Genomic DNA, 10,590 nt, shown 5'->3' on the forward strand with positions numbered 1-10,590 from the left:
CCTTTTCCTTTTCCTTTTCCTTTTCCTTTTCCTTTTCCTTTTCCTTTCCCTTTCCCTTTCCCTTTCCCTTTCCCTTTTCCCTTTCCTCTCAATTAATTTCATTTTGCCTTCTGTTGCATTTCAGTTTACGTGGGAGTGTTTTCCAGTGCAGCAACAACTCATAGATCAGGTTCTGTGCCAGTGAGCTGAAGTTCGTAAGCCACCAGACAATGACTGATACATTTTAGCATTATTTCAGCTGGTTGTAATAGAAAGGACTGGGTATAAAAAGCCAGAAGGTCCTTTTCATAGCTGATTTCTCATTTCCAGTGTAATGTTGCTAAATGCTTAAAATCTCTCCCTGTTGCACTCTTTTCAATTCATCTTTTCCTCCGCCACCTCAGGTGGTGATTTATTTCAGTGACATTCATGACCTCTCCCTGCTGGCTACAGAATGATGCAAAGGAGACCTGTAAGTTTTTCAGACAGTGACACAGCATTGACATTTACTACCACTAATCCAGCAAACAGTGCAAGATGTACTTCTGTAATCATGAATGATTAATGACTGTTCCTTTCCTTTGGGATGACTGAAGTATCTTTCTGTGAATGCCCTTTGTAGCTGTGAATGTGTGTGCCCTTGGGATCCATGACTGCGAGCAGTTCTGTGTGAGGAATGGCAGATCCTACCTCTGTGATTGCTATGAAGGCTACACTCTGAATCCAGATAAGAGAACCTGCTCAGGTATGTTCATTTGGTGATTGTGACCAACTAGAAAAAAAATTCACTTTTTAACACCACAATTGGGTTTGAGGAGCTACTTGCATACTTCTGTTGAAACACTGAACATCCGTATCTTTTTCAATAATAATAAATCTAGTAATGAATAATGAATAAAAATCTGCTGCAAGTAATGGTGAGTAGTAGTTTGTTTCCATCACCATCCTTTTTAATTATGCCTACATATCCATTCATGAGGGCCAGATGTCAAAACAAAGTCTTCAGATGCAGACACTGTATAGATATTTTCTCCTACCACTTGTTCTAATTCCTTCAATTAGTATTGCCATTTTTGAGCTGACTCTAAATCAAAATATATTAAAAAATGTGAATGTGCACTCCATCTGAACTACTTTTTATTAACAATGAACTGTTTCTCTCCCATGCATCTTGCAGCTGTGGACATGTGTGCCCCAGGAAGGCACGCGTGTGATCAGATCTGTGTGAGTAACAACGGATCCTATGTCTGTGACTGCTATGAAGGCTACACCTTGAATCCAGACAAGAAGACTTGCTCAGGTAAGAATTAAAGGCTACTTGAATATATGAAACCCATGGAGATATGGACATGTTTTCTGTGACTTACCCTCATTATTTCTACTTGAAAAATTGCTTATAGACATCAATCCTTAAAATGAGAACTCACCTGTAGACTTTCCCCTTGGTTCCAATAACAACTAAATTGCAATTTTCTTTATATTTGTTAATTAAAAAATGCAATTTGGCACTTATCTTCCATTTCGTGGTCTTCACAGTATTTCATAAACATTGCTTAGCTGCTTAGTTTGATACAGGGCAGATTATTGCTCATCTTGGTTTTTTTAGCTTCATCCTTACTGGAGATGTTCAGGACTGTTGGAATTGCTGATGAAAGTAAGAACTGCATGAGATGTGGTATAGTCATGTCTTGCAGTCCTGGTATCTGCCTTCTCCATTAAATAATTAGTAACTGAATTCAGCTGTCTGCAGCTTAATATAATAATGTAGTAGGACACTGGTTGATTCCTAATTAAATTGTAATTATAAATGTTGAGCATTTAAAACTCTTGAGTGTCTGGGAGAGATTAACAGGTTTCTTTTCTTAACCATGGTTCACCATAGCCATAGACATGTGTGCACCTGGAAGGCATGACTGTGCACAAGTCTGTCTGAGTAACGATGGATCCTACAGCTGTGGCTGCTATGAAGGATACACTCTGAATCCAGACAAGAAGACTTGCTCAGGTAAAATCTGATTAAGGAAATACTGTGTTCAGCTAAAAGCAAGTAGCTTTTAAAAATCAGGTTAACTTGTGTTATTTTCCTGATAAATTATCCAAGAGTTTATGTACAACTGCTTAAAACACAGGACTACTTTGTTTCTTCATATGAACAGTAGTAATTTCAGACCCATGACTCTTCTACAGTTGTGTGAAGCTTGTATTTGGTAATATTAAAACAGCTTTTAGCGTATCCTTGAGGACTTCACAGTATTTTTACATCCATGGAGCATAAAGTCCCATATCCTGTATGTGATGTGCATTACCCATGTCAGAAATCTCTTCAGCAAAGCAGCACAAGGGAATGAGATGAAGGAGAGCAAGGACTGTGCTGGAAGAGAGACTGAAGTCTGTATCATCATGAGTGTGATTGCTCTTTCCCAGTGCTGGTCTCTTGTGGAGAACAGGAACATAGATGTAGCTGATACTTAAGAATATATAAGTAAATATATTGATAATATGTATTCTATATTTTCTTCACGTCATTAGGGTTTGAACTTCACTGTTAATTTCATTGGATGTCTCACTGATGATTTATTTAGAGAAATTCCTTTTTTTTCCCACTTGACTATAATCCTTTTCCTTACTACATTGTGTGACAAAGTGTTGAACTTAAGCTTTCAGTTCCAGGAGGTTCCTAGGCAAATCTCTCCAATTAAGTAACAGGTGTCACATCTCAAAGAGGTGAAGCCAGAGGGCCTCAGTATTTCTTCTTGTTTAGTTTAAGATCTGATTTTGTAAATATGTTGCCTAGAATTAACTCTCACCTGGCATTATAGAGAGGCAATAAACATGTGAGGGAATGTAGATTCACTTAGGCATCCCCTTTGGGAGTCCAATCCAAAGCTCATTTCTTAGCACTGATTCTCCTCCTGCATAGCCAAACTTGAAATTATTTTCCTAATATGCTTGCTTTTTTCCCCTTTTGAATCTCATTTTGCAGTATGCTGCTAATGATTTCTCAACCATCCAGGTCTTTGTGATAACTATCACAAAGACATGCAGTGAATGATGCAAAAATAGTCTAGGTCCAGGAGAGGGTACTTTCCACTTTTTTTTTCTTTTTCTTTTCCATTTTCTTTTCCGTTTTCTTTCCCATTCCCTTTCCCTTCCCCATTTCCTTTCTTTCTCTCTTTTTCTCTTTCTCTCTCTCCATTTTCTCTCTGTCTTCCTCTCTTTCTCTCTTGCTTTCTTTCTCCTTCCTTTATCCTTCCTTGTGCCTTACTGTCCCTCCTTACTGCAAAGATATCCAAATATAGGAACTCCTTCTCAGCTTGCCCTTTCAGAGTTGACGTGTTAAATTTGGCAGAAAACAGCAGCCTCACACATAAAGTGCCCACTTTGTAACTGGCAGTGGGTGTCATGTCTCTTTTTTTTAGCAGCCACGTATACTTTTCAGTTTATGGTCTTTTGACTCCACAAAACAGTGTCTTCTCCAACTCAATTAAAACTGAAATAATGCCAAGTAGTCTCTTAAAATCCAGATATTTGTTCTCTGAGATTCTGTTGGATAATTGTTTTGTAATCGTGTCCTTGCTAGTTCCATTCCTTTTGCAATCTGTTACAACTGCAAAAAAGTGTTGCCAGTATTCAAAAAATTGTATTAATTTTGTGATGTTGATAGCCAGATAAAAACACAATCTGTGTACCCTGCTCTGGTTAATGGCATGCTGACATGCAATAAAAACACGCTGGTTTGAATCCAAATGAAGACATGTCTGCAAATGGGAATTCCTATCACCAACTCTAAAGGCTGAGTTTGGAACTTGATTAATATTCTTCTCTTCTCAAATGCCCCCCCCAGCTGTTGATGTGTGTGCGCCTGGAAGGCACGACTGTGAGCAGGTCTGTGTGAGAGATGATCTGCTCTTCTCCTGTGACTGCTACCAAGGCTACACTCTCAACTCAGACAAGAAGACTTGCTCAAGTAAGACCAGATTGCTGTTCCCTTTCCCCTCATAGCCTCCCCAGCCAAGTGCATGTGTTGCAATAGCTCTCACTAGTGGGTTAATATATTTGAATCTGTCTGAGAAACTTTCACATGCATTCAGGTGTTACAAGGCAGTTCTATGTCACTCTGCCTTTTCCACTTCAAGCGAAATTCAGAAATGCAAAGAACTTTATTATGCAACAATGCTAGTAACTGCTTATCATTCAGTCTTTGTATCATAGAACTAAAGCCTTCACTTATTTATGAAATATTCAGCAAACCCAGAACTGAGAAATAATTGAAGAGTTGGGTTCAGTCAAACTTTGCAGTCCTGTGGAACCTGTGTAACACCATGCAAGACAGTCTGATGTGATATCCGCCCTTCCAGGCTGAATTTCACGTTGCTGTTCCTTTCTTTTGCTTCAGTGACTTTGTGTTACAGTAAAAATGTAATAATTTCAGAAGGGTTTCTTTCCTTCCCAGTCTCCTTACTGTCAAGTTATTGTGTACTGGAAACTTTTCCTAGCATTCCTTTGGAGTTCATACGGCACTTCACATCTGGTGGAGTTAGGTAGCTGCAGTCAGAGGGACCAAGGACTGAGGTATCCCTTGTATTAATTAATGTATTTAGCCACAGTAAGACAATTAGTTTGTCTCGCTGCTCCAAGACAAGATCAGTTACACATCTCAGTAGTTCCTGGTAAGATTCATACAGGATAGGCTCCCAGCATGGAAAAGCATTGCCATTGGGAAGCATTAAAAAATGTCATCTTGTTTTCTGATAACTGTTCCTCCAAAGTGCATTCTGTAGGAGCTGATGTACATGCACCAGGAACCCATAACTATGAGCAGGTCTGTGTGAGTTATGATGGATCATATACCTGTGATTGCTATGAAGGCTTTACCTTTAATCCAGATAAGAAAACATGCTCAAGTAATAATTTAATGTTGGGGTTTTTTTTCTGAATATGTTTATTTACTGAAGCACCTCTCTTCAATGTGTTAAATCTTTTTAAGCTGTTTGAGAAATGTTCCATCAGCTCGCAAGCTCCCAGGAAGTATAATCCCTTTTCATTCTTTTATGCCTCTTTCCACTAGTGTTTTGAGCTACTTTGGTCCTTCTTTTTTAGTTATAGCAGTTACTGTATTTAAAACTACAGATGACTCTTATCTGTCACTATGCATTTAAGGACTCACTGTATTTAAAAATGTAATCTGTTATAATATGCATTTCCTTATGAAATGGAAATAACTGGGGGCATTGGTAAGGTGGGGTTTTGGGGCATCTGTCTGTGGGATGTGGGTCTCATTTGTGTACCAGCCTTTGGAGGATGGTGGGGGGCCAGAGGGGAACAGAACTGGTGTAAGAACTACTGCAGTGCTAAACCCTATGTTCTTGCCCACTCCTCCAAGCTGAGTGGGGCAAGCATAAACTGTTGTCTCTTCAGATGGGCAATAATGGCATCAAATATTGGCTGAACCTGATGCAGATAAGTTAAGTTGGGTTGGCAGGGACCTCAAAAGGTACCTAGTATGACCTCTGGTTCAGAGCAGGAATAACTTGCCATCACATCAAGTAGCCAAAGACTCTGTGTGAGAGCACAGTTATAAAATAGGTGGATATAGCCAAACACCATCTGCAAAAATAATAATTTCTTGTTGGTCTGGACTTAAACACAAATACAGTGTAAAAACACAACTTTAGAATGTTTTGTATGACTTTTTGGGCATCCCAGTGGCAACAGGAATGTCCCATATTTTGAATATCAAATACTGGAAGACTCTCAGTTTCACAGAAGGACTGAAGAAGAATTCAGAGTATGCTTGGACAATTGCCAAAATTGGTTGGAAAAGTAATTTTGTTGAAACAGACAAAATCCAAGGAGGATCTGTATCTGTCATTGGAGAATTTAAATGAGACATAAAAAAATTAACTGGCAGTTGGGTGGAAACCAACCATGTTGGTGTGATGTTTTGAACTGGCCTTCCTCCAGCTGTCTCTTGAACAGCTCTTCTTTGTACATTGACCATAAAGCCAGTGGAATGTTCCAAAGAAGAGAGATGAACAAATACAGGTCCACTGGAATCAAGGAGACACCAGTTTCAACACTGGCTCTAAGACAAATGAATTTCTGCACTGCTAGAAATGAATCTGTTCATTTCCTGCAAAATGGCAATATCAATGGCATGATTGATAACCAAAAAAAAAAAGGAGCCAAACTAATTCAGAACAAAAGAGAAATGTATCCAGATACAACATTCCCATTGTTTCCTTGTTACAGCACTTTGACATTGATCAGTTATGCATTTATATATCTACAGAAAAAATAAATGAATAATCTGTTGTCATAGCCTTTGCAAGCAATGTAAAAAAAATATATGAAGAGACAGGTATTACATACAGGTAATACCTCTTGATAACTCATTAAGAGTGTATTTCATAACTGTAGGCCCTCTTTTAAGAAGTCTTTGCTTTTGGATACTTATTATTCTGGTCTCAGATGTAGATGGTTATCTCACTACAGTACCTGTGCTGCAGTAGCTGTTGATATGTTTGTTCTCAGCCTGCAGCAAGTAGTGCAAGCCTTAACTTATTTACTTTATGTAGTAGGTGAGGTTAAGTTGTCTTTCATGCAGCTAAGAACTCACAGCCATCAGCTGATGCCTGACATTATTATACCACAATGAAATTATCATCTCTTTGAACCCTGGGGTTTTTTGTGAATTATGGAGAAAAGGGAATTCTTGAGGATAGCTGAGGCTGCTCCCCTGTTAGTCTGGAAGACTGAGGTCAAGACCTAGGAAATATTCAATGGAACTACAGTGGAGTATGACAATACTTGCTTTCTCTTTCTTAAGAGACTGGTGACTTCTCTGTCACACTAACTGGCTCCTCCAGTGATATTGCTGTGTCTTTCTACTAGATTATAAATTCACTTGGGCCTATTAGAATGATGTCGTTCCCTCCATCTATATTTATGTGACATTGAAATGGATTTGTGCCCACACCTCATGAACCAAAAAAGATACTCCCTATGCATACATATTGCCAATGTTAGAAACCAAGAGTACTTGTGGGGTGATACACATTGATGAATTAGCTGAACTTCTGATGCAGAGTATTTAAAATTAATACATAAGCTCCTGCTTTCATTTTTTGGTATTATTTACCAAGAGGTAAATTCAATTCTTCTAGTTCCTTCCCAAGCTGAGACTTATGTATCTAAATTCTACCCACATCTCAGAAACTGATGCAAAGCAGTGAATTTCTGGCACTGACCTACTCTTTGTGTCTAAAATCACTACATGCCTTCTTGCTTGGCTTAAAAACTCTTGGAGGCTTAACTTTGGACTAATGCATTCTCAGAAGTCCTGTGTTTGGGAGTGATGGGTACACCAAATGTCACTACAATACAGCTTTGACAGGGCAGCAACTGTGATTTTGTATAAATAGATTTAGATTCTCTTAAATATATTTAGATATAAGGAAAAAACCCCTTACTATGAGAGTTGAGAGGCACTGGAACACAGGTTGCCCAGAGAAGATGTGGATGACCCATCTTTGCAAGTGTTCAAGGCCAGTTTATGTGGGGTTTTAAGCAACCTGGTCTAGAGAAAGGTGTCCCAGCCCATGGCAGGTGGGTTGGACTAGATGACCTTTAAAGGTCTCTTCCAACCCAAACCATTTCATCATAGAATCATTCCTCTGAGAAGAAGCACAACAAGGTAGTCATGACCTTAAATACATCCAAGTGAATAGATTCTGTTTACAGTGATGCCAGTGGCCTTCCTTGTGAACAGTCTGATGGTCAAAGTACTGCTTTTAAGATGGAGACCTGGACTGCAGGTTCTTCTCAGTCTGCATCACCTGAGCACATTCATTCTACTTCCCAGGGTGCAGAAGGTGTACTTCTACAGGTGTACTTTTTCACTTGGGGATATTCTGGATGAGAGGGAGAGAGATAACAAGTGAAGGGAAGATTCACTCTTGTCTAGCAATTGGAGCTGATGGGGTGGGTTAGTTGGTCCCTGCACCCATGCCCCTTTTTATATTTTGCTCAATAATGGTCTAATTTAAAGAGCGCAGAGGATCCAGGTAGGCAGAAAAGGAAGTCCCTGCTCTGCCTCCTTCTTCATTAGAGTCAAGCTCTCTCTTTCCTGTCCTGGACTATGACACTCAGGTCTCTGGCTACACACCAGCCCCTATTCACTGCCATCCCTCCTTCCCAACTGCCCTGGGTTGCCGTGCTTTATGTAGTTTTACAGCATGGGTTCGACTCCTTTTGCAGAATCAAGCATTTTCTTGGGATTTAAATGGTCAGCAATTGTAATAAATACTCTAAATGCTGTTTTCTCTCTTAGGAGCCATAACGAGCAGTCTCGTAACAACTGAAGAGTCCTGTAAGTGTGAGGCCATAGCTGCCCTCCAGGACTCAGTCACCTCGCGCCTTGAAGCTCTGTCCACAAAATATATCCTTTTTCTTACTTGAGCTCCTGCATTCAGCACTTTACTGGTATTTTAGAGGTAGCTGTTTTGATATAAACCAGGGAAGAAATATCCCTCAAAAGAGAAAGTATTTTCCATGTGATTTTAGAAAAATTATGGAAAAAAATCTTGGTTGTTGCAAACACCACTATGTTTTCACATTTTACTGAAGAGTGTTAGTATCATGACACAGATATAATAAATGGATATGGCCACATCCCCTAGACTACATATGCCATGTTGAACATCAAGAACTGATCTATTTATAATTCTTCCAGATGACTTTTACTGTTACAACAAATGCTCACTTTTGAGTGCTCCTATTATGTCTCAAAACTTTAGAGACAACTTCACAGGGAGTGTGACAAGAGTCCTCTTAGGTGTGGTATTCCTCTGCATCCCATCTGCACAGGCAGGCACTGTCCCAAGTGGTTTTCATGCACCTTCTGTTCTGTGAAAATGTGCGAGCCTATTAATAACCAGCTCCTGGGATATAGGAAAATGGGAGAGCTGCAATGCAGGGTGCTGAGAAATGTGGTCAGCTCCCAGATTCAACATTCCACAAACACGTGGGAGAAAAAAACCCAAACAACATACAAAAAGAAAGCGGTGAACTCTGTGGTACCACACAAACCTGAATGCTGGAATAAATGCCCTCAGATGGCAAGGCAGGAACTAATAACTGGAATTTAAAGTTGGACAAGCTGTGGTCCATCCTAAGCCATAATTTTTAAAGTGAGAGTGGTTGATCACTTACAATTTACCAAAGATTGTGGCAGATTTTCCTTGCTGGAAGTTTTTGAAACTGCATTTTTTTTTCTGTAAAAGGTGCTCTTGTTCAAAGAGGGATTGATTTAGAGGAGCGTTATGTCAGTGGTAGTCATCCTGATCCCCGGGGCTTCAAAGAAGTATGGGCCATTTAGGATTAATCAGTGAAGGAGAGCAAACTAGTACGTTTTAGACATGAACTCATAATTTAGACAGATAAAAGAATTTTTCAGTTTGCCAAAGTTTCTGGAAGTAAAATGAAAACTTCTGCCAAGGACAAAAGGCTTTCCCAGAGCTTGAATAAATTCAAAGTTATTTTTATGAGATCTAATTGCAAATCTCTCTTTTTGCACTGTGTTTGGAGTTCAGTTTATCTGCCTGGGAAAATCGAAGGGAAGACTGATTTTTTTGATTATAATATATATTTCTGGGAATCTAAGTAGTTAAAAGTGAACAGTAAGATAACTAAACCTGTAATGTCATCTTAGAAGTAGCATGTCCTTCAGAGATCAATTTTTCTGCCTCAAGAGCTAATGTTAAGCAAAAAAATGCAGTGGTTTCAAGTTAGGATTTTACCTGATTATAAAGAATAGAGGCTTCCTTTCAGATTTGTATCCCTAGCATCATTTCAAGACAACCTGGAAAACACAGCATAGCACAGACAATCATCTGGCACTTCTCAGCCCTGAATGTCACTTGGTCCAATTCCTTCTAAGAAGTGAGGGTTGTTGAGATTATTTGGGAAGATGCCAGACCTTGACAGGTCTCTAAAATGTTTTGAAATCTGTGGTTCAAGCATGTATTGACCTCATCTAGAAAACAGATTGTGTGTTGAAAATGCAGCAATGAGAAAGATTAAAAATAAAACAAATCCTATAGGCATCTATTTTATTGCCCTTAACAACTGGCCACTAGATGAAGTGTCTGAGAAGCTGCGGGTGTATCAAGACAGACAGCAGGTTGTCTGAGTTATCCTTCTGCTTGATTTTAAAATAATCTTTCAGAATCAAACCTTTTTGTAGTTTTCGCCTTTACTTTGTTGCACAGCTTACAAAACAGGAGTTGGTTTGTTATTATTGACAAGTGCCAAGAAGACTTCATGAAGAAAACAGTCTTGAAAATACAGTGACCCTGAGGATCTTCATGTACAGTCACTTTATAGCCATAACACTACACCTGCTATGCTTCAGTTTGTTCTGCAAGTAGTGCAGCAGATACTGCTTTTCTGCAGTAGCTGCATTTTTTATTCTCTTACTTCAAAGTAAATACAGAAAAAATGAATGGATACAGTATATCAAATTATATAAAACTGTGAAATGGCAAAACAGAGAGAAAAAAATGTGCCTATGTTTTCTGTCTGTTAAACGGGAAAGTAAGTTGGGATCTT

General features: G+C 39.0%; 1 protein-coding gene across 1 annotated transcript in view; it reads left to right on the forward strand.

The window, feature by feature from the left end:
• The window catches only part of MATN3 (matrilin 3), a 15,892-nt gene extending 5,302 nt beyond the window's left edge, over nt 1-10,590 (forward strand). The window contains exons 3-8 of the mRNA XM_027690149.1: nt 602-724; nt 1,157-1,279; nt 1,862-1,984; nt 3,824-3,946; nt 8,312-8,419; nt 10,116-10,590. Of these exons, the coding sequence (XP_027545950.1) occupies nt 602-724; nt 1,157-1,279; nt 1,862-1,984; nt 3,824-3,946; nt 8,312-8,419; nt 10,116-10,171 (656 nt within the window). The 3' untranslated portion in view covers nt 10,172-10,590. The remainder of the gene's footprint in view (nt 1-601; nt 725-1,156; nt 1,280-1,861; nt 1,985-3,823; nt 3,947-8,311; nt 8,420-10,115) is intronic.

This window comes from Neopelma chrysocephalum, unplaced genomic scaffold (genome assembly GCF_003984885.1).
Source record: "Neopelma chrysocephalum unplaced genomic scaffold, ASM398488v2 Primary Assembly neopelma1_80b, whole genome shotgun sequence".
Classification (NCBI taxonomy): domain Eukaryota; kingdom Metazoa; phylum Chordata; class Aves; order Passeriformes; family Pipridae; genus Neopelma; species Neopelma chrysocephalum.